The following is a 23,618-nucleotide window of genomic DNA, read 5'->3' as shown; positions in this document are numbered from 1 at the left end:
GGCTTCTTATCACTGAATGAGGGCTGGCAGAGAAATCTCGGACAGATTCGTGTGCCGTCCGAGTAGCAGAGCGAGCAGTACTTGGAGTCGTCTGGCATGAAGTGCGATCGCCAGCTCAACAAAGGCCGGCAGTTCGCTGGACACATGTACGATTGGTACACGCGATTCGCATGCGACTGATCGTTACGACTGTCGCCACGACTAGTCGTGAATTTGAGACGGCCCGATGCGCGCATGAGATGCGTCGTCGGCGTCGCTCCGCCCACTGTTTTTGCTCCATGGTCAACTACGATGATCGCTGAGCTGAATTTGTAGATTCTGCGCGTTTGTTCGCAAGAAATGGATAAAGCAAGCAATCGTGAAGCGTTTTCTGCCTTCGGAAACAGTCCGCGCACACGCCGGCCGCGCCTGCCAGCTCGGCACACTCAGCGGCTCGAACCGGCGCAGACCACGGTAGCAACCGCGCTTGTCGCTGCTCTTCTGAATCAATCTGATCGCTAAAAAGTTCTACATGCGAGAAAGTAGGTGTTAGTGTGGTGAAAAATTGTGCTAGGGATTGTTGTCAGGGCTTATTTTAAAAGCGGCGATTAGATATATCTGCCGCGATGCAAGCCTATACGCTGACCGGTCGCCGCGGCGCGCGGTGCGCCGAGCGGCCGAGAGATGGCGATACCTGCGCGGAAGCATCGAAACAGGCTACGCAGATGTTTCGGTCACCGATCGCTCAAACGGCAGTTATAACTTAGAGTTCCACATGCGAGAAAGGGGATGATAGTGTAGTGAAAAGTTGTGTTGCGGATTGTCATTCGCAGTTGCACAGATAGCAGCGATCAAATATCCGCCAGGATGCCGAGCCGACGCGAGCGACGCAAGCCGCCGTAGCTGATCGCGTGCGGCCGACGGGAAGCGATAGAAGCCGACACCGTTCCCTTTTCGGCACTCCGAGTTACAGCGGAACGTAGCACAAGTTGTGGGCATTGTTCCGCGCACAACGAGCACACACAAAAAATCAAACGATGTAAATACAACCACGACCCCTTCCCGCTTGTGCGGGAGCTGTGGGGAATGTCGTCTGCTGCCCCTACTGGACTGCTTAGAGACTTGGCCGCTAGGGGATTGCGCATGCGCAGTGGGGTTGTGAAAGAGGCGGATTGACAGGTACCTGCGGGCAGCTCCAACCAGTTCTGGGTACAGCTGGCTTCCTTCTTCGCTCCACCAGGCCAGAGGGTCTGAAGATCGGGGAAGAAGTGGGGCTTTCAAATAGTTGGCTACGACATCCGCAACAGAACAGCCTGACTCTCGATCTGTTTCCGAACGGAAGCTCTGGAATGCATGCCACACTGAGTGTTCTGGCGTCTCGGGCAGACACGCACCACTTCCGCTTGTACCATCAGGAGGCTGGTGGTATTCTTCAATCTCTTCGGCAGCAGTTGTGAGAAGTTCTGATGCCCACTGTTTTTCAGATTTCTCCATGTAGCAGGCATCTTTGTACCTCGGGTCGATCAGCATTGCCTAGGCTGGAAGCCTAGACATTTTGATGTCAGGAAACCTTGTTTTGATGCTTTTCAAGAGGCCAAAAGCAACTGCAGCCTCATCAGGTTCGTAAGAACGCTGAGAAAGTGCAACTTTTGTGCATTCTAGGAGAGGGATGACCTGAGACAGAGTCGGGTAGCCAGCACCTGACAGTGCAGAAGTTTCGCTGCTGCAGCTAGGAGCTTCCACTCGGATGTGGTCAGGTTCTCCACAGCGTCGGACTCTGCCAGCTCAAGAGTAATAGGCCCCCGAAGCCTCAGCAGTCTGGCCATCATAGCGTGCTCACTATTCCAGCGTGTTGGTACATCCTGCACCACTTCGAGGGGATCCAGTTGCATTTCCCTCTGGATTTCTAGAAGGCGTGCTCGGGCAGTTGCGCTCCTCTTGTACCGGTCCTGCAGTTGGCACATAGCTGCGAGAGTCCTTGCGCATTTCGCTTCAGGTCAGTTATGCACAACTGGAGCGTGTGTCCGAAGCATAGAACGCCTTGCCAGGTCGACCGTGCCACTGCCGATACAAAGTTCCTGCCATTGTCCTGGACCACGTAAATTGGAACTTGGCCTTCCGCTGGAATCTCCCATTCCACAAGGACGCTTTCAATGAAACGTTGCAAGTTTTCAGCGGTGTGGCATACCGCCATTTCGGCACATGCCAGCGCGTGCATGTGCTGCGCAAATTCCTTGTCCATGACGTGGCAAGTGACACACGTAACTGTCATTCGCATGCGAGGTCCAACTATCAGTCGTGAGTGATATGGCCTCGACTCCGCATTTGAGAACCTTGGCAAGGTTGCTTTTCACCTCCGCCTTCCTTTCTCTGTACAGCTCCGGGACAATCACTCTTGAGAATGTCGTGCGTGATGGCACTGTATAGTCAAGCATGGCGAAATTCATCATGTTCAGAAAACCAGGCTCCTCGACGCCTCGGGTGATGAACTGGGCGACCAGTTTCATCATCGCCTTAGCTTTGGGTGCACTCGCGTGCATCCTAGGCCTAAAGCATTCGGCCACCGACGGTTGCACGCTCGGTCTTGCTTGGTTCACGTCCTTGACTTGCGCTGATCTTTTGGCTGCTTGAAGCTCATCTTGATAAATCTGGTAGATGTCGGGATGCCACTTCAGGTGCGAGGCCAGGGTCGTCGTCGTGCCTGTCAGTGTTCGTAGCACAGCTTTGCATTTCAAACAACAAGCCTCGTTGCCAGGGGGTATTTTCAAGAAGTGCTTCCATAGGGGATTTCCGATCTTTGCAGCGCTTGTCATAAAATAGTAGGACGAGCACCAACACTAACGATACGGTGCAGCAAAAACGTTGGGTGCAGCTCCCACACGTTTGTGTAAACGTGCGCCCTTGCGCTTCAGTGTGCCTGCTGCGCCAACATAGAGAAAATGGCGCTTGTTTTACGGGGGTTGTGCCCCCACAGGCGTAAAAAAACAAAATAAACTTGCCTCCAGTGACGTTATTCGCGTTTACCGAATACTTCGAATTTTTGTAATTGTACTGATATTCGAATCGAAGCGAATTTCGAATATCCTATTATTTGATCGAATATTTGAAAAAACCGAATATTCGCACAAGCCTATATGCGATATGTCTTGGCACTGCGTCACTGCACCGGCTTCTCCTTGTGCTTGCTCTGCAGGTGGCGTAAACTCTTGCACTCGTGGCAAGGGTACCAAGTGAGTGCGGTTGCGACGCACAACGCTATCCCCAGTGTCCACGATGTAAGACCCGATCGGTTCAGAGGCGGCGTCCACTACCTTCTGCATGTCGCTCACCCAAACTTCTTCGCCGTTCAGAATATCAACTGGATCCCGGACACCGTGACGACTGTTGTAATCTTCGCGTTGGTTCTCCCGGCTTGCTGTTTCGAACTTCCGGACTGCGAGGGTGTCGGGCGTTGCAGGTAGTAATGCTCTGGTTGCCTGAGATAACTTAGTGCGCAAGCGGCGACCCATGAGAAGCTGCTGTACTCCAGTTGCGGAAAAAACTAACGAAGACAGGAGAGAGACGACACGAGACAGAACGCACTTTCAACAAACTTTATTAAGAAGAAATCACAGATTTATACTGCCCACACTCTCTCCTACACACTCATCCAAAAAACCAATGAACCAACACCTCCTCCCCTCGGTGCATTATCACACTCTTAGGGCACGTGCCGCTGCTATTGCGGTTTCACGATAAATCGTCTTGCCCAAGGAAGTGCATCTCTTTTTCCATAAGTGCGAGGGAGGGGGTGCTTACACAGCTATTTCATTGAGGCCAATGAAATAGCACGTGTTGGGAACAGCTGTGTAAGCACTCCCTTCCTCGCACTTGTGGAAAAAGAGATGTACTTCCTTGGGCAAGACAATGATTTATCGTGAAACCGCAATAGCAGCGGCATGTGCCCTAAGAGTGTGATAATGCACAGAGGGGAGGAGGTGTTTGTTCATTGGTTTTTTGGATGAGTGTGTAGGAGAGAGTGTGGGCAGTATAAATCTGTGATTTCTTCTTAATAAAGTTTGTTGAAAGTGCGCTCTTTCTCGTGTCGTCTCTCTCCTGTCTTCGTTAGTTTTTTGCGCAATTGAAGTACAGCATGGATTACCAACTCGCCCAATCCTACAGCCTACTAAGTTACATGAGGAGCTGGGAAGGGCTGTATCCGTTCTTTAATGGTGTAGTCCTGTAAGCCAGCAAGGTAATATACGGGTCCTGCGTCTTGGACATAGATGTCTTGATGATCTTGTTGGCAGCTTCCGCTAATCTATCAAGTCATCTGTCGAGTACTGCGTGATAGGGGTCGTCGAAGAACCTTTATCACAACATCTCTAGCAGAAAAGATCGGAGTAAAGGCTTTAAGGCAAGAAAAGCTAAGAATTGGATCCTTTGGAGGGAACGAAAAATTGCAATCTATGGACGTCGTGAAGGTGATGGTAAAGAGTCGAGGAAAGGAGTCCGCTGTAGCTGTTGAAGCCTTTAAAGTAGGCATCATCTCTCACAGCCATCTCCCAGCACCTGACAGAAACATCAGAGACAAGGTGAGGGAACTCAGGCTAAAATTGGCGGACAACGAGTTTGAAACGAAGGACGTTGGGACAACCGGACTTCTCATCGGGTCAGATCACTACTGGGAGTTCGTCACAGGACAGATGCGACACATCGAGAACCGACTAGTAGCAGCCGAGACCGCACTGGGCTGGATAGTGCATGGACCAGTGAGTGACAATACGATCAGACTGAAAGAGACACAGGCAGTGGTGGTGCTCGAGGTTGAGGCGAATAACGTGGAGTTGAAGACAGGACTGGAAAGATTTTGGAGCTTAGAAGCCATCGGAATTGAAGCTAGGACGAACCAGATGGTAGCATGGTTGCCCAAAAATTAAAAGAGCAGGTGTCGAAAGAAAATGGGTGCTATAAGGGGAACTTGCCGTGGAAGGAAAACATCGACATGCAAACCAACAAGGAAACTGCAATGAAATCGGCTGACGAGGGGGTTGAACAAGAATGAAAAGCTGATCGAAAGGTAGGACAAAGCCATCTCAGAATACTTCAGTTCAGGAGTTGTCGAGAAAGTGAGCGAAAATTTAGGATGCGAGTCCCATTTATGTTACTACGTGCCGCACCATGCGGTAATACGGGAAGACACGGAAACGACGAAAGTTCGAGTTGTTTTTGATGCATCATCGAGCTCAATCAAGGGAAAATCATTGAATGGCAATTTGGAAGCCGGTCCTAATTTCAACGAAGATATGTTTTCACTACTTCTCAACTTTCGGAAAGAAAGGTAGCTCTAATGGGCGACATTGAGAAAGCATTTCTGCAAATAGCAGTGCACGAGGATGGCCGAGACGCATTATGATTCGTCTAGTACACAACGCTGAAGGCAGGCTGACCAACAAAGTCGAAACATGGAGAATGACCAGAGTCTCTTTTGGAACAACGCCAAGCGGCAACAGTTAAACATCACCTGGAGCAAATGAAGGATGAAAGCTGCTGGAGGGAATTTACGTCGACGACGTGATTTTTGGAGCACAGTGAAAAGGACACAGCCCCCAAAGAAACACGATTGGAAAGGGACACAACGATACTGGGTATGAGAGGGAAACACTCAGAGGACATGTTTGTCGTCGTCACTTGGAACATCCATCTTTCTACTGGAAATGACAACATGTCCTCTGAGTGTTTCCATTTCATACCCAGTATCATTGTGTCCCCTTTCAGTCGTGTCTCTTTGGGGGCTGTGTCCTTTTCACTGTCGTCTAATATCTTATTGAGCTCTTCTTCATTCGACGGCCAGTTTCGGAGCTTCATTGATGCTCTTTGAAAAATCTCTTTGTACTCCTTTCTCAACTGTGTCTGCTCCAAAAATCACGTCGTTGACATAAATTCCCTCCAGCAGCTTCTCTGTGGTAATTGGTAATTGGGCACGTACGAGCCAAAGCTGCAAGCAGCCCACAGTTATCGGAAGGCGACGTCGTACCCATCGGAGACAAAGGCCCCAGGACGTTTTGGAGGATGTGCCATATCGAATGGACGTATACCGGTACTGATGGAAGAATAAGATCATGTCTGCTGCGATCAAGCGGCAAGGAGTTTCTACGAAGATCGACGAAACACACATATCCGCTTGAAAAATGCATCAAATGAGAGCGCAAACTCGAGCCATTGATCCATTTCCGGCGGGCGGGAACCTGTGGAAGATCATCATCAGTGGATCTCCCGTACAAGGTACAATAGAAGTGAGGAAGAAGCAGCCTTGCCTCGTGGAACGTGCAGCCATCATCATCTAGCCTTTTCTGCTGTTCCTTTCTTGTTAAACCTATGCTGTGGAAACATCCTCCGGTCTCTCGTTACTAAAGCCTGTTCAAATGCAGTGTCGACAGAGGGCAAGTGTTTCCAGCTGCAAGCAGTTGGGAAAACGGACTTGTTGGGGGGGTAGGGCATGGGTGCCCGTTTGTTGCGGCCTGCGTACTGCTGCCAGAGCCCAGCCAAACGGCCGAGGGAGCAGTCCAGACGCCCAGCTGTGGTCGCTGGACACTGGGGGCCCCAGTGGGGGCAGTGACGATGCAGTCCTGAAGGGTGACAAGCACAGCTCAGAGCAGTGGCGGCTGTCCCCTTCAGTGGCAGCTGGTGTCGGTCGGGAGGGAATCGTTTCGAGAAGGCAGGTGGGCAGCCCTGTCCTCCCTCGCTCAGCAGCCACGTTTGTTGCGTCCAAGTTGCGGGTCTGCCAAAAGCTGGACTGGACACCGTGGGGGTGGGATGGAAAGAGCTGTGTGACTGCGATGCAAGCCGCTAAGCAGGCACATGAGGCGAATGCCTGCAGGCTTGATTTAAAGGGACACTGAAGTGATTTGTAAACATTGCGGGATTACTAGCGCAAATTGTAGTCCGGAGTCCCTAGGCCCTGTTTCGACCACTCTGAGTGCGTTTACTCGAATTTATTTAGTAGAAAAATCAATTAAAAAATGCTGTCCTCCTCTGTGCACCCTCGCCCATTTTCTGTGGCATTTTCACGTGACGTCAGGAGGAGATGACTTGGCTTGACTGCGCTACTGCACGGCTCGCCGACCTTCCGACAGAGTCAGTCGGCCCAGCGTTTAGTTCGCCGGTTGCCGACGGGTCGTCACAATTCGTTCGCTCAGTTGAAACTAAGCCCCGACACGTTTGTGGGTGGAAGAATGTGCCTTTGTTTACTTTGTTAGTTTGTACACTGCATCTAGCTCCAAGTCAAGGTCGCTTCACACAAGCGCTGCACAAGCGCACATGCGATGCTTCGCTAACTGGTACGCCAGTAATAATAATATAATAATAATAATATTAATAGGTTTTTATTTGTCGTAGAGGTACAGAGTACATGACGGGTCAGCCCAAGCCGAACAGGCTTGTCGGTCTGTACCCGGCAGCCAGTGTCAGGGCACTATAAATAGCAGCAGAAAAAAATGAAAGAAAAGAAACGAAAGGTGTAGGTGAAAAGAAACGAGAACAGGGAAAAGCAACAACAAAAAAAGCAATATAACACAAGAGAAAAACGATCAGAAGCAGTAAAGCAGCGTGTAATGCATACATACAAAAGAGAAAACGCAGAATTACTCAACTTCAGAAAAGTTTTTCCTTAAATACAGTTTGAGAGCATGTTTCGATGAAATGGGGCAGATATCAGTGGGCATAGGATTGAATATATCGGGAACATAATAACTGCGCACAAAACGTCCAAATCGCGTGTAACATCGGGGTATGCGAAACAAAGGATGATGTCTCAGGGGTCTTGTAGGCACAAAACGAAACAAAAAATCACTATTCTAAAAATGGCAGCAGATAACAGTGTGCAAAAATAATGCATCAAAAGAAGGCAATTGCAAAGCCGAAAACAAGCTGTTGCCATCGGGAATGTTGATATTGTAAGCGACATTTCGTAGCAACGATTTCAAAATACAGTTTTTTTTCGAACGCCAAGTGAATGAACAATGAAAAAATACCGTGATTCCATATCTCAGGATGCTGTAACCAAGTGCATGTACGATAATCTTACGTACGGGTAAAGGGAGGATGAAACGGCTGTTATACATAGTACATGACAAGCCCCGAAGTTTATTGCAGAGCATAGATAGGTGACTGTTCCATGTCATATCAGAGTCGAAGATAATTCCTAAATACTTTACATTCGGCCATGGTAGAAGAGGAGAGCATTGACAATTATTACATTGCGGACCATGAAGAAAAAGAGGTAGATTATGATCAATTTGCTTGTGTGGATTGTGGAAACAAACCAGATTTGTTTTTTGCTTATTTATCGATATAGAGTTTCGGGCAAACCAATCCATGACAGATTGAGTATCACCTTGTAACATTGCAACAGACTTGCTGTAAACGGAGTGCCTGGCAAGAAGAACAGTTCATCAGCATATTGAAATAATTGGCAATGTGATGTATAATTACATAAGTCATTTACATAGACGTTAAACAATATTGGTGATAATACGGATCCTTGTGGGACACCAGATTTTAGAAAAACTTTTGAACTAATGTGGTCACCGATCTTGACTAGCTGTGAACGATTGCAGAAATAGTTAGCTAATAATTTGTTAAAAGGCCCCCTAAATCCCAGTAGATATAGGTTGCGCAAAAGTACTGTTGGGATAACAGAATCAAATGCCTTGCTTGCATCCAAAAAAAGAGCCGTCACTACTTCGTTATTTTCGAAAGCAGATAAGATTACATCAGATATTTCTTCCAAAAGGACAACAGTTCCTTTCCCAGGAATGAACCCGAATTGCGAACTTGACAATACATGGTGTTTTTCGAGAAAGTTGGTCATTACTCGCGATAAGTGTCTTTCTAAAATTTGACTAATCGCAGGTAATATCGAAATCGGCCTGTAGTTGTCAACCTGTTTAAAGGAGCCCTTTTTATGTAATGCAATAATAATGCAACAACTGCAGTTTTTAGTTCATCTGGAAGAAAACCAAGCTCAATGTAACTATTCAGCATAAATAAAAGTACGTTTTCCAGAGCAAGAAAGTTACGTTGCAACTCGTAGACAGATATACCATCTAAACCCGGCGCCTTCTTTTGCTTAAAACTAAATAGTATGTTGTGCAAGTCATGAGAAGTCATGAAAGGAAGGAATGCAGAGGACTGTAAACTGCTGATGTTGTCGAAACCATCGATAGAAGTTGAATGCGTAGCTGAAGATGTTTTAGCGAAGTGAACATTGAAATCAATAACTGCTGATTCCAAATTGTCAAAGTGTTTACGAAAGACGTCAGCTGATTGTGCAGGATGTCGACCAAATATTTGATTAATTGTTGACCAAGTTTTTCTAGGGTTGTATCTATTTTTGTAGAAGGATTTACTGTAAAATGAGTGCTTCTCGGACCGAAGTAACCCAGTTACCTTATTTCTGTGAACTTTGTATAGGTTCCTGAGAGCAGTATTATTAGGAGAGCGCCTACACTTCTCCCAAAGTTTATCTTTTTCTTTAATAGCCGTAAGAACGGCAGAGGTAAGCCAAAATAATTCATTATTGCGTTTTTAAATTTTTATGGTTTTTTGCGCAGTGTCGATAACAGTCACAAATTTATTATAACTGTCATGTGGAGTTACCCCTTCCATGAATGCATTCCAGTCAAAATTATTAACTAAATTATCGAATTTAGCTACGTCGAGAGATACCTGCAAGTGCTCGGGCGGAACCTTCTTAAGCGAGGGAAAATAAACATGGCAACCCACAAAATAATGGTCGGCCAGTTTGTGCTTGATTACTGCCGAATCGATACGAAAAAATGGCGCCCTAACGTTGATGTGGTCAATACATGAAGTTACTCATTTCGCTCCAAGGTATTTTTCCCGTGTAGGGGAGCAGATAGTTGGAATAACCCCTGCTTTGGCCAACGCGTTCAAATATTCGCAGACAGCTGGGCGGGCCGGAGATGAAGTATTTATGTTGATATCACCAACCAAACAAAGAATAGAAGTTGAGGGCAAGAAGTTGTCCAGTTCGCTTACGAAAACGTTCGCATTTTCGGAGGGTGGTCTGTAAATGGCAAGAAGTGTTATATCTGTATCTAACAAGGCGATGCGCAGTGCCAGGCATTCTGCTGAGCTGAACCCTGGTAGCAGTGATGACGCCACATATTGTTCATGTACAAAGGCCATGGTGCCACCGCCCCTACGAACACGGCGCGTCAGCGCGAAACTAGAATAGTGCGGAAGCTTAAACAAGGGAACAAGGTCCTCATGAATATTAATTTCAGTTAGTACGAAAGCACCAATAACAAAAACTCCCACCTCCCCTCGTGGGAACCCCTGTGTAGATGTGACGCATAGGCGGAGCGGCGAAGGGACCGCGTTTTATAGCGCGCATAACGTTGAGGGGACTGCGTAAGCCGGTCCCAGTCGATGACGACGTTGGTGTACTTGTAAAGCGGCGTGGACTCTAGGTGTTTGAGCCAAGCATGGATGTTGCTTCGCCGGAGAACGGCACACCGGTTATATGCGCAGCGCGCCCGAAGGAGAGGAAACCGCAGAAAAGAGAGTACTGCACATGCGCCGGCCCCAGCGCGTCTGCCGCGGCTATGACGCAACACAATCCAACACAATCCACTTTAATCCAATCCAAATCCAAACCAATTGAATCGAATCCAATCCAATGCCCCTCGCGAGAGAGTGTTCGCTATCGTAGAGGAGAGGGGGTGAGCGGCGGAGAGCGCAGCTGGTGCGGCGAGGAGAATGGGGGGAGGGGCGGACAACGCCGACAATGACGACGACGACGCCGGAGGGACAAGGCAAGTGAATCAGATGCTCTGCATCTAAAACCGGTATTTTGTACGGCACCAAGGAATTTGTCCCAGTGCCGACGGATACTGCGGATATTAACCCTTTGAGGGTTTTGCCGTACGTGTACTGCGGCGGTTTTCCGTCCCGCAAGGTCTTTGCCGTACGGGTACGATTTCGAGCATCCGTTTGAAATTTCGCGCCATATTAACGATGCACGCTCCCTGGGAGCGTGCACGCTGCCACCTCCTGGGACTTACAAGAAGTGTTTGAAATTTGATTGTGCTACCTTCTTGCGGTGAAAAACAGAACTCTCTGGCTTCGGCGTGTTACGGCGTCTGTACGTGTCAACGCGTTTCGTGGTTTCAGTTTCGCCACGTGATCGCATCGGAGGCGCGCGAAACTTGATCGGCGCTCACTATCAGGGGCGGCGGAAGTTGATTTCGATCTATATTGGCGCTGCTCTTATCTTGTTTATTACCCACGCTCACTAGGTATTCTTGCCCTCCTTGCTTGGAACTGAAGTAACCTAAACGGAGACTCCGTTGCGGGGGCGGCGGAAGTTGATTTCTACCTATATTGGCGCTGCTATTAGCTTGTTTATCACCGGCGCGAATGAGTTATTCTCGCTCTCCTCGTTTACTGGGTTGCCTTCGAGTTCTTCAGATGCACGGCAAAACGGGCGATATGGCCTAACGAACTGCCCGCTCTGATGACACCGACCGCGATGACTCTTCTGACTCTGAGTTTGCTCCTTTCACCGAGTCTGAATCGGAAGACAGTCTTTCTTTGAAGAAGACAGCTCATTTTTGGACATGCGCTTTATGCAAGCAGACTGCGATAAGGCACTGTGCGTAGACCCGTGTTTCAAGGAATACCACACTCTGAAATACTATTGAACATTTTTCAGTTCTAAGTGATGCTGACCCCAAAATACTGTTCCTGATAATTTTTTACCATTTAATCCTGACTTTAGACATTTTGTACATTCCAAATCCGCAATAAACTAATTTGACCACGAGGGAAAGTTTTTTTTAAAAAAATTCGACCCTCAAAGGGTTAACGTGCACAACCGTGAAGGACTTGCATCCTTGATTTGTGAGACTAATGAAGTCAGCAAAGCTGTCACAATTGTGAAAAACATTGTTCATTATGGGATCAGTCTAAGTCGGTGTCCTTGTTCACTTTTACACAAGCTTGTTTAGGTCAGTGTACTCCGATATGCGGATAAAGGGCGATTTCTCAGCTTTCTTGGCGAAAATTTTGCCATGTTTAGCCCAGACGTACTTGTGCAGCTTTTCTTTTCCTTTCTGGCGGGCTGCCCAGTACATTTCTCTGTTGTAGTTGGTTAAGTTATCAGAGAAGTACAGCTGAGGAATCGTGCCCTGTTCCGCAAGTGCCCTCAGAGAGCCTCAACAGTTCCACCACATTTCTTTCAGTGCCATGGAGGCAAATCTAACCAGCAGAACTGGCGGACGATCTCGGTTAGCAGGAAGGCGATGTATCGCTTCCATGTCAGACTCAGTGAAGTCCAACTCCAGCTTTTGTGCCATATCAGACATGATAGGCAAATGCTGTTCGCCTTTCCGTTGCGGCAGACCGTGAATTTCCAAGTTCTGCCTCCTGCTGTATTGTTCAACGTTATTTAACTCTTTGCGCAGGCTCGACAGTTCTTCCGCTTGACCCGATACGGTGGCTTTCAAGGCATGAACCTCACCTTGCAGTTGACCAATAGTGGCCTGTTGTGCAGCAGCAGTAGCTATGACTTCATCGTACTTTTCCGAAACAAAGTTAACTGTTTCGTGAACGGAGTCGACTGATTTTTGAAGAACATCGACAGTTGATTTGAGTTGCAGAAGCTCATCAACTTTGAGAACAAGGGAGCGGATGGCGTCCTTTATGGGCAAAAGAGACTCAATTTTAGCCGGCAACTCTGGAAGCGAGTGCAGTTTTGGACTACGTCTACCGCGGCTGCGGTGTTATTTTGGGAAGGACAATCGCGGTGAAGCCATGTTTCCCGCTTGGCAGCTCCCTTGCCAGATATTGCAGTTTCAGCTATCCCTGCACAATTTTTCCCAAAATGAAATCCATCGTCACACTCTGTACACGCCAAAAATTTCCCTTCAGCCGGAAGCGCTTTCGAACATTTGCCACAGTTGGACACTGAAGCCGTGATTCACGCTCGGAACATGAACAATAATGGTTAGATCGTGCCTGAATCCTGCCGCCGGCTGCCAGTAGGAAAATATGAGGCCTCTTGAAGGCGGGAGAAGAGTCAGTGGAGTCAATATAGGTACTAAGGAAATAAAATCAACTGATACTTTTACTGTACTTTCTTGCGCTGGGTGAACAAGCACAGCGGTCGGCAGAACGACTACGCATCTGCGAACGCTTTCCCGCCTAAGAAATGCAATTGCTAGATGTGAGATATTGTCAAAATTTGAGCGCTATAGCACGAACGCAATACAACAAATAGTCACCTAAGCTGCTTGAAATGCTAAAACTAAATAAAAGTGTAAACTGGTTGTACATTATGTATATTATATTTCCAACTGCGGCAGCGCTGGCCCGTGGCCAAGTGGTCTGGAGCGCTAGGAATGTTATTTTGCGAGTCGCAAGTTCGAATCCCCAAGGGTACAATTTTTTTTTTGTTTGTTGTTGTTTTCAGCCAATGTTTTCTATACCGAGTTTACCATTTATTTTTGGGCCGTAATGTTCACTGCTCCTTGAGTGAGTTCGCAGAATGTGCACAGACTGACACTGACGCGCTAGCCAGTTCTCGTTGGCGTGCTGTTGCCATAAGCACCGACTGCTTGCGGGCAGTGGGCACAGGCCAGAATCAGCAGACCCTTGGCCTGGTGAGAAAATGCTTTTTACAATACAGGCACGAGTGAGGCAAGCTCCAAATGTGGGGGAAAAGCGCATAGCATTTGAGCGTCTGCGGTGACGCGCAGGGCGTTCATGCACTGTGTAGGCCTTGGCTAGTGATTGCTACGATTCCAAGCCATCCTGCGAGGCTTATCTTAGGCATTTTACAGCCGACAACGTGGCAGAAGCGCGGTACGACGATTGCTGACATGTCGAGAATGCCCAGCCAACGATGCCGTCGGATGTCAAGCATGTTGTTTTACAGAACCGAAAGCGAAACTTGTTTGAATGCTAACCTTGGGCATCGTCCAATCAAGGTGCGTCTTCTCCTGTCGTCACAGCCTTTAGTTGGTGCGGCCGCCACACACCGCGCATGGTAGTTTTTCTTCTTTCCCGCTTTATAAAATAATTACCGACTTATCAACCGGATAAACGATGAAAAGTGTGCTAATGTGAGCCAGTCTAGGCAGTGCAAGCAAAACCGGGAGCTTGACAAATTCACTCGAGTGTCCCTTTAAGGGCAGCTGTGGGCACAGGAGCCAGGCCTTCCTGCCTGGCCAGCCCAGCGGAAGCCCAGGCGGCGGTGCTTGGCTCTGTGCCTCTGGCCTGCCCCCCTGACAGAGCGGGGCCTGACGAGCTGCCCGTGCCCTGTCTCGCTGCGCAGGGACGTGAAGCCGGACAACATGCTGCTGGATGCCCGGGGCCACCTGAAGCTGGCCGACTTTGGCACCTGCATGCGCATGGATGCCGTGAGTGGGGCTTCCCCCTCTCTCCCCGCCACTCCTGCCAGGGCAAGGGACACGGGCTGGCTTGCATGCACACCCGGGGCTAACCACCAAGTGGGAAAGGGAGGCTGCACCTCAGTGCCCGTCGCAAAACTCCCCGCTGTGTGGTCGGTGAAGGGCAAGGACAGAAGCTGAAATTCGTTGGCACACCCAATGAGCAAACCTTCCTTTTCAAGTCTCACGACGGCCATGGCGAGCGCTGCCGGAACTCTCTGTCGGCAGGTGGAAGGCTTGTCCCTGTTTGCCCACAGCTTGGCATGTGGGGCCTGGGGGGAGCTTTCGCAAAGTGTGCTTTGCAGGAGTGACTGCCTCCACACAGCTAGCATAGCAAAGCTTCCCAGATGTTTTAGATGGGAAAAGTACAGCTTTCCGTTTTGCTTCGTCATTGGCTTGGCTTGTAACATTTTAGCCAATGTGGAAGTATGTGAAGGGCAGAAAAATCAACTATAAAAATGTTTGTTTACAATGCTTGTGTTTACATTGATAGGGAATGCAGACCTGCCGTAGCACTAGAATAAGGCAAGTTTTCTTCCGTTTTCTGTTTGCTTTTGTAGCTGCAAGTTTGAGTCAACATTGTCGCCTGCAATTCTGACAGGCCAAGCCGGCTGTTACAAAATACGTTCAACTTCCACGATACCCCACAGACACAACCTAATCGTTTTATTTTTTTTTTTAAGAATAACTGATCAGAATAGTGGTGCACAGCATTTGCTGCTCTGGTGCAACGCAGGACGGGCTGGTGCGGTCGGACACGGCGGTGGGCACGCCGGACTACATCTCCCCCGAGGTGCTCAAGAGCCAGGGCGGGGAGGGCTGCTACGGGCGGGAATGTGACTGGTGGTCGGTGGGCGTGTTCCTCTACGAGATGCTCGTGGGCGACACGCCCTTCTACGCCGACTCCCTGGTGGGCACCTACGGCAAGATCATGGACCACGCCAACTCGCTCGCCTTCCCCGAGGACGTCGAGGTCTCCCCGCACGCCCGCCACCTCATCTGCGCCTTCCTCTCCGACAGGTACCCGCCCTGGGGGGCATCCCTGGTGTAAGGCTACGTCTGTGGCCCGTCTTGCGTCTCTGCCTTGGAGTCCACAGTGCTGGAGGTCCGGTACCTGGCCCAGTACATGTGGCAAGTCGGGGTGGAAATAATGTGGGGAGAGAAGCACCACCCGCGTGGCATGCCATTGCTGCCAACCCTTGTGGGTGGGGACTGCGTGTCTCCAATCTTGATTGTTGCTGTGCTTCCTGTTGGACTGTCTTGTATGTACACGTGTATCTGTTCACCGCATCCAAGAGTGGCCAGGTTGCCTAAGATAGTGGCGTGGCTGACACAATCAGAGCCCCCTTTGAGTCCAAGTGCCAAGATGGCCTTTGGTGTGTGTATGCTGGCTTTGTTCAAGAGATCTTCTCATAGCTGGAGGAGTAGTACCGTATTTACTCGGGTAATATTTCTACTCCCGTAATGACCCCCCCCCCCCCCCCCCCCCCCCACACACACACACACTTTTTTCTTGAGAATTTACTTTCTTCTCACCCTGCATAAAAAATGCAGCGGGTATAAAAAAGATTCAACATGTTTTTATCTTGTCATGGTTGCTGATGTCAATGATTGCAGTGACTTGGTATCACGCCACAGTTCAGCCAGAAACACTAAAAGAGCATTCTAACAGAAAGCACAGCAGCATCTCCACTCCATGGATGATGGCGAGGGTGCGGAGTACGGAGACTCAAAATAACATCCGAGTTGCACCCCCAGTGACATCCGATTTGCGCCCCGACCATCATTCGATTGGAGCCGTGAGTTGCACCTTGATTACATATACCTAAATAAAACTGCAACTCGTGGCTCAAGTCGAATTTCGCTTGGTTTTCGCTCGATGGTAGTGTGCGCACGGATGGACGCGGACGGACATTGGGAAGTCCTAAGGTACTCCGCACTGTTACAGGCGAGGGAGTAAGCCATTTGACTCTCGGCTACTAACTCGCGGTTGTAGCCCAATGGGTAAGACGACTGACCCTAACTCGGTCTGGTCTACCAGACACAGGCTGGAATCCTGCCGGTGCCTGTGTGATTTTTCACGATTGTGAATGCTATGCGCACGGACGCGGACGGACATTGTGTGGTTGTACGTTACTGCGCACCTAAAAAAATCTTCACAGTAGCCAGAGACGCAAGTGCCATGGCTCGCACATTAAAAAGGAGCCCCAGCTGCTGAACACAGAGCTTGCGTATGGTGCCATGAAAGCGCCATCGTACTGCCTGCTCTGTGCTGTTCAGCTGTGTTGCGACCTTTGTTTGTGCTCCTTATGATGGGCCAGTACATGAGCTATGCAGGTGGTGGAGCATGCTTTGAAGCATAGGGAAACATGAGGCTTGGGCAGTGAGCAGGGATCGCCATGGCGGGTTTTGTTTTGGAGTGCCCTGATGTGCCGTGGGCTGACAACCATTGTGAGCCGCAAGTGACTTTGGAGACGAGGATAAAAAGCAAGTTTGGAGACGGGGATAAAAAAGCAATTTGATTGCCTTTACTGGAAAGGTAAGGTTTTGACAGCGCTTCTCTTATCATCTTTATTGTCGGAAATTTCAACTTACCCTTTCCCGTATAGTGGATTCAGATTCATGCCAAATTTTCTGGAAAAAAAAAGAAAAAGAAAAATGTGGGTTCATTGCGCAAGTAAATGTGGTATGTCCTGCGTCGAAAGGTGTGATCTGGGGCTGAACATGGTGTGGAGTATGCGCTCTGTTCTTCTAGGTACATCTACTGAAAGACAAGCTGTGTGGTGGGGATGCAGGGCATGGGGTTGGACGCTGCTGCCTTGTAGGCGATTCACTAGAGGGTGCAAGCTGGCCTATGGTCTGTAGTTTGAACCTGAGGTGTGATATGAACGGGGCATGTTTTACATCATCGGGTACGAGAGGAGCAGTGTTCTTGTGTTTGCACACTCTGCCTAGCTGCCCTTGTAGCTTTCTTGTGTGCATTGACTAAAGCATGCACCCCGCAGGCGTTGCTTTAGGAACACTCGACGCGCACTCCGGTGTTGGAAATGCGTGGTGTAGGAGAGGGCGACCCCTGAACAACCTAGCCAAGAGAAGGGCTTCTGCATTTCTGTGGTAGTAGGGTCGAAAATCCTCTGCCACTTTCTATCGCCTTGCCAATTCGTATCGTCCATCGCTGCAGCTGGATGCCATAACAGAGAGTAGCCACACGGAAAAGTTGCGCCTTGCTCGGCAAAGAAAGAGTGGTGGAGAAAAGCACTCGGCGAGCCTGTTCCGTTGAGCAGGCTCATTGTAGAGGGTTTGGTGACGCACCTGAGAAGCAGGGCTCCTCAGCCTTACTCCTTGCCCAGGACCCGTCGGCTGGGCCGCAAGGGCGTGGAGGAGATCAAGGCGCACCCCTTCTTCCAGAACGACCAGTGGACCTTTGACAACATCCGGGACGGTGAGTGCTGCTGCCGTCCTCCCACCAGCCGGGGAGGGCGGGCGGGAGCGGGGCTGAGAGAGAGGGTGGCCCCCACGCAGCGGTGCCCCCCGTGCTGCCCGAGCTGAGCGGGGACGACGACACGAGCAACTTTGACGACGTGGACCAGGACGAGTCCCCCGAGGAGCACTTCCCCGAGCCCAAGGCCTTCGCGGGCAACCACCTGCCCTTCGTGGGGTTCACCTACACGGCCGACTACGCCCTGCTCGCCTCGGGCCACCACGTGGACGGCTACCATGAGGTCAGTGCAGGGACTTGGCCACAACTGCGTGCTGACATTTTGGGCTGGTTCCGACAAATTAGAGTAGTCTTTGGGAGGGAGCGCTGCTGGTATTGTCAGAAAAGTCATCCGTAGCTGGGCAGGAAAAGGCCGAGCCTTCATCTCGTGTCTTCGCGCTGCTCCTGTGCATTGGAGCGGCGGCCAGCTCTCGGGCATCTTTGTGGCCCGTGCCGGTGGCTGAGCGCTCTGTTGACAAGCCCTGAGTACGCAGCCACTTGGCCAAGCCTTGGCACCACACTTAGTCGTATGGAAGGCCAGAAACATGTTGAGGCAAAGACAATTGTAGATGCCGTGATAAAGAGTCATTTATCAGCCACGAACCTGCCTGGAATCCCTGGTTTTGTTGTAGCTCCCTCATAGAATGCACAGCCTTTAGTGGCATCGAGCTCATTTGCAGGGCTTCATTGTTTGGGTGACTTTGTTATCAAGCTTTCCAGGATACCCTCCACCGACAGAGGCTTTCTTCTTAATCGGTGCCCAGTTCCCTCCTGCCCGCTACACTCACAAGCTTTCATTTGAAGACTGCACTGTGTAACACCCCCCGCTCGACACCATTACATTTGTGGTGAACCTACACTAAGCATGGCCAAAACGGCAGGCAGCCTGTTTCACGTGCCCTGGTTAACTGCAGCTGCAGATACAGTGCCATCTTTTCAGTTCTGCATCCCCCCTTTTTGATGAATGCTCAGGGCGTCTTAACATGCTAGGTGTTCAAATCCAGTTCAACCCTCTCTGTTTGGCTCTCACTTCTTTCTGTTTTTGGTGCCGGCTTAGGGTCGGGGGGCAGTGGCGCCTTCTATGTGAAATGGCAACTGGGCAGTTCATGGCCAAATTGGTTGCCAGCCCCGCACGGGGCACCTTGAGCAATCATGGTGACGGTATTGGCGACACCGCGGACCCCGAGCCCCCAAACGTAAGCTGTAACCTACCGTGACGATGTGTTGTAAGGTGAAGGGTAGAAACCCCAAACGGTGGCTGTCGGAGCCCAGGTCAAGCTCCGGCAGATGGGCTCCCTGTCTGTTTACCCGGCAGGGAGCTCCGGGACCTCTTCAGCTATCAGGGTAAGGATGATGAAAAAAGTACCCCCGTCCCCTGCTTTTTTCCTACGCCTCATGGTAAATCGAAAATCTCCCCCCAAACATGATCGACCCCTGACAAGGGGCCACACCGAAGGTTCATTGCCACCCTTGTCAACCATTGCACTCCCAAAGCCAGATAACTATCCTCGTTTTCTGATCATCGAATCTGTGGACAAATCAAAGCCGGTTACCTCTCAATCCGTATTTCTTGTTTCGAAATTCTTTGAAGGTATCATCGGCAAAGCATACGAAGCCAAAAATCTCGGAATTGGTGAAGTGCTAGTTGAAGTAAAAATTTAGCGGCAATCCACAATCCCCCTGAAAAAAACCCGCATGGCAGATCTAGAGATAAGGGTCACACCCCACCGCAGCCTCAACAGCTCTCAGGGTGTGATCTCTGAGGCAGATCTGATTCACGAAACCGATGCCGACCTTTTGGGAGGCCTAAGGGATCAGGGCGTAACGGCTGTAAAATGCATATCCATACGCCACGATGACAAACAAATAGCAGCTAAACACATTATTCTGAATTTCGACCGATCCACCCTTCCAGAATCTATAAATGCAGGCTTTATACATTGTTCTGTCTGCCCGCGCATCCCGAACCCGCAGCGCTGCTTCAAGTGCCAACGGTTCAGGCATGGTACAAACTCATGCCGTGGTCGACTTACCTGCTCTAAGTGCGGCCAGCATGACCATCCTTTTGAAAACTGCAAATCCGAAACCTTGACCTGTGCCAACTTCCAGGGACCCCATGCAGCCTACTCGCTAAGATGTGAAAAGTTCAAGCAGGAGAAGCAGATACATAGCATGTTAAGAGCACTGAGAACATCACCTTCCCGGAAGTGCGGAAGAGGTTCGCCTCTTTCTCCCTGGGGAAGTACTTCGACACAGCTCGCCGGGGGGTGGAGCGGGGTCTGGTTTCGGCAGGGACCCAGTACCGCGAGTCGGACTCAGGCAGCCCAACCCATCACCACACCGCCTGCTTAGCCAGCAGCAGCTGTGGTGGCAACCACGTCTGTTGGGGATGCCGCGGCATCCACTGTTTCCTCTCCACCAGCCCGAATCTACGCGAGGGCACAGAGGGGATCGAGACGGAAGAACCCACGGCAGTTCACATCCCCGCCGCACCGCCTGTGCCACCCGGGGCGCCCCTGACGCCCTCGGCGGTCGTGGCTCGAACGAAGGGCACTGGAAAGGGTGCCAAGTCCAGGGGGTCCGGTCCTCCGGGAACCAACCCCAAATCTGATGATGAGATGAATGTGGGACCTTTTCTGTCTGCTTCGCAGCGGAAGGAACGGGTCCCTTCATCCAAACCTCCAGAGAAGGTAAAAAAAAAAACCTTCCAACAGTACAAGCCCCGAAAGACCTTACATAAATAGTCACACTCCAGTAGCTCTGAACACTTAAGGCTTTCAACTTCGGAAAAATGACCAAAACATCGTTTTTTTGAAACCCACATATTCGGCTTCTATGTTTCCTATTCTGTGCGTCTGCAAAGTTTTTACGCTGAAAAGCGTCGCAAAGTGGCATAAAAAAATACTTTTGTCAGGCGCGGTGACAAACTATCAGCGCAAAAGGGCGAAAAAACGGCAATTTTCGGAGCGCTCTATCTCCGCAACGGTGCCACCGGGCGCGGCCATTTTGATATGGTTAGATCGGCCGAGCGATCGTCTTTCCGGTTCTGCTCGTCTCTTTTATCTTCGTTCATTCACAAACGCACAAACGGCAGAAAAGAAATGACGCACAAACGAAACTAGAAATAGATGCTGAAGCGCTATTGGTCCCCGGTCGGGGCACAGAACAAAGACCCTCCTGATTGGATGTTGCGGGCGCAACGCAAGATGGCGGCCGCCTGAGCTGCGTAGCGAGCGGATTGAGTTCATTTTCGCCGCTGCGCTCGGCCGAGTTTCTGTTCAATCTGTGGTATTCAACACGGACGTTATCGCGATGGGAATGCCAGAGATAACGAGCCGGATTACGGGAAGTTGTGTGGCTCGAAAGGCGGAGGTCATCGAACGCTTCGTGGTGCGCGTGACTCTACCGTCGCCAGACCCCGGAGGGTGACGCGGTGTGCGCGCTTGCGATAGCGGTTCGTGAAGTGAACTTTTAGTCGGATTTGCGATGTTTACACGCTTAGTTATTGCTGTGTTTTGACTGTGGGCTCGCTAGCCTTGAGAAAGAAACGGTCGACGCGTCAAACGCTGCGGCGCGCACGGCATAGCCGACGCGCATTGGAGCATCACATGACTGGGCAACCGGTTACGATTGAACGCCAGTAGTTGTAATTAATGCCTGCGACGTTAGATTTAATCTTAAAAGCGACCTGACCAGCCATATCAGGTATAATCAAAGTTCGATATGTCGCGGTAAGCGTGCGCTGCGATGCGCGCGAGCCATATCGCCTTTCTTGCGCAACGTTTCCCGTGCACTTGTAATGTAATTTTCATGCAAACAGGTTTGAGTTAGTAATATAGGAATAAAAATATGCTCTCTGCGTTAAAAATGTACGTTACTGTGGCAGCATTTAACAGTGATTTTTTTAGGGAAATTATTGATACCATTGCTCAGGGCATACTGGCTGTGCTGCGAGAAATATTGGATGCCTTGAATGTCAAAAGTAGTAAAAAAATATGCTCTTGCATTGAAGTTGGGAGTTATGCAGAATACTCTACCAAGCTTCAAAGTAGCTCATTTTCATCTTTATGGTATGCAAACTTTTGGCACTGAACACCTGCACATGAGTACTAAGTTGCTGTGCCAGGCAAGATAAAACATAAAAAAAGCCAAAAATGTTCAAATTTAAGTAAAAAAAATGCTTAACTTGTTGCCATGGTGACAACACTGCAAAAGGAGGTTGTCCAGTGCGATACAGCCAACCAACTAACCTACTTTGCATTGAAAGCCCATTGAAACCCATCTCCCCTCCGTTTGGTTTGCAAAGGGGGGTATGTACTCTTCACGGAGGAGCTGAAAATGATGTTTTCTGGAAAGAGGAAGGCTGTAAAAGGCACTCCAATTTCAAAGCAAGGCCTTCCAGAAGCCCCATGTTCAAAAGGACATGAAAGGCTACAACCGTGACGACTTCTGATATGTGAAACCCATGTTGCAACTTCGGAAGCCGTTTTCTCAAAACAGTTTTTTTTGCCGCCTGTGTCGCTTGTACCAGGGATTTCTTCATGACCGCTGGGTCTATTTTGATTCCGTTTCTTGCATTACATTCCTTGATGAACTGTTCAGGTCGTGACACTTTTGGTTTTCCAGATTTGTTTTTTTGTGATTTTTTATTCAAATAATCATTCACAGTTGACATGCCTGTTGCACATTAACCTCTAAAAAAATGAAAACTAAAAAACATTGTGTTGTAAAAAAAAAATTCTAAAACTGTCACGACCTCGTCCATTCATTTGGGAATGCAAAGCACTTCGAACAAGTTATCTATCATGTTTTATAAGCCGCTCAAGCTCGGTACAAGCGGAACAAAAAGAAAATTTCATACATAAAAAAGTTTTCAAAATATTACTTTGAAATTTTTATAGTGTTATCACAGAAGCATTTCCAGTTGCTGTGCCAATTTTCATCAAAATCCACAAAGAAATAAAAAAGTTGATTTTGAAAGCCACGTCCCCCCTTAATAATGGGAAGAGAAAATATTGTTCAATAGCAGAGAAAATATTGTTCAATAGCAGAGGCCTTCTGAATAATCTTGACGATGTACACGAAATACTGCATGCTAATCAGCCAAGTGTAATGTGTGTCCAAGAAACACATTTAAATTCCAATCATACAAATTTCTCAAATAGCTATATGGTATTCAGAAAGGATAGGGGTGGCTGCACACACTCTTCGGGCGGTGTGGCAATAATCGCCCGGAAATCCTTAGCATGCCGCCCTGTCACTCTGAACGCTGTCCTTGAGGCTGTAGCAATTCGCACAATAATATTTAATAGGTTGATAGCTATGCTCCATTTCTCATTCCTCCTGATCTTGCACTTTTGAGCTCTGACTTCGAGGCGCTGGTTGACCAGCTGCCTGAATCATATATACATCCTCACAGGCGACCTGAATGCGCGCAATTCTCAGAAGTTTTTAACGTCCTCTGGAGCCTGCCTTTTCAACAAGAAACAGCCTACATACCATAACATAAAACACAACTCATACTCATGTCTTGACTTGGCTGTTGGTTTCGGAGTTAACTTTCCTTGTCTTGAGTGGGGTGTGGGCACGGACCCATATGGTAGTGACCACTTCCCCACTTCTCTAACATATATAGATAAAGGCCCTAGCGGTGCATCTTCCCACAACAGGTTTAATGAATCACAAGCAAACTGGAGTACATTCAC

The 23,618-nt window shown here is 49.2% G+C and overlaps 1 protein-coding gene across 1 annotated transcript in view; it reads left to right on the top strand.

The window, feature by feature from the left end:
- Rok (Rho associated coiled-coil containing protein kinase) overlaps window positions 1-23,618 on the top strand; it is a 97,113-nt gene that overhangs the window by 22,633 nt on the left and 50,862 nt on the right. The window contains 4 exon segments of the mRNA XM_077688800.1: window positions 14,321-14,405; window positions 15,172-15,455; window positions 17,786-17,877; window positions 17,958-18,157. Coding sequence (XP_077544926.1) covers window positions 14,321-14,405; window positions 15,172-15,455; window positions 17,786-17,877; window positions 17,958-18,157 — 661 coding nt within the window.

The sequence above is a fragment of the Haemaphysalis longicornis genome, unplaced genomic scaffold (genome assembly GCF_048455015.1).
Source record: "Haemaphysalis longicornis isolate Haplotype H1 unplaced genomic scaffold, Haemaphysalis longicornis Haplotype H1 scaffold_10, whole genome shotgun sequence".
Taxonomy (NCBI): Eukaryota; Metazoa; Arthropoda; class Arachnida; order Ixodida; family Ixodidae; genus Haemaphysalis; species Haemaphysalis longicornis.
The sequence above is the reverse complement of the archived record's forward strand: the minus strand, read 5'-3'. Positions and strand labels throughout refer to the sequence as shown.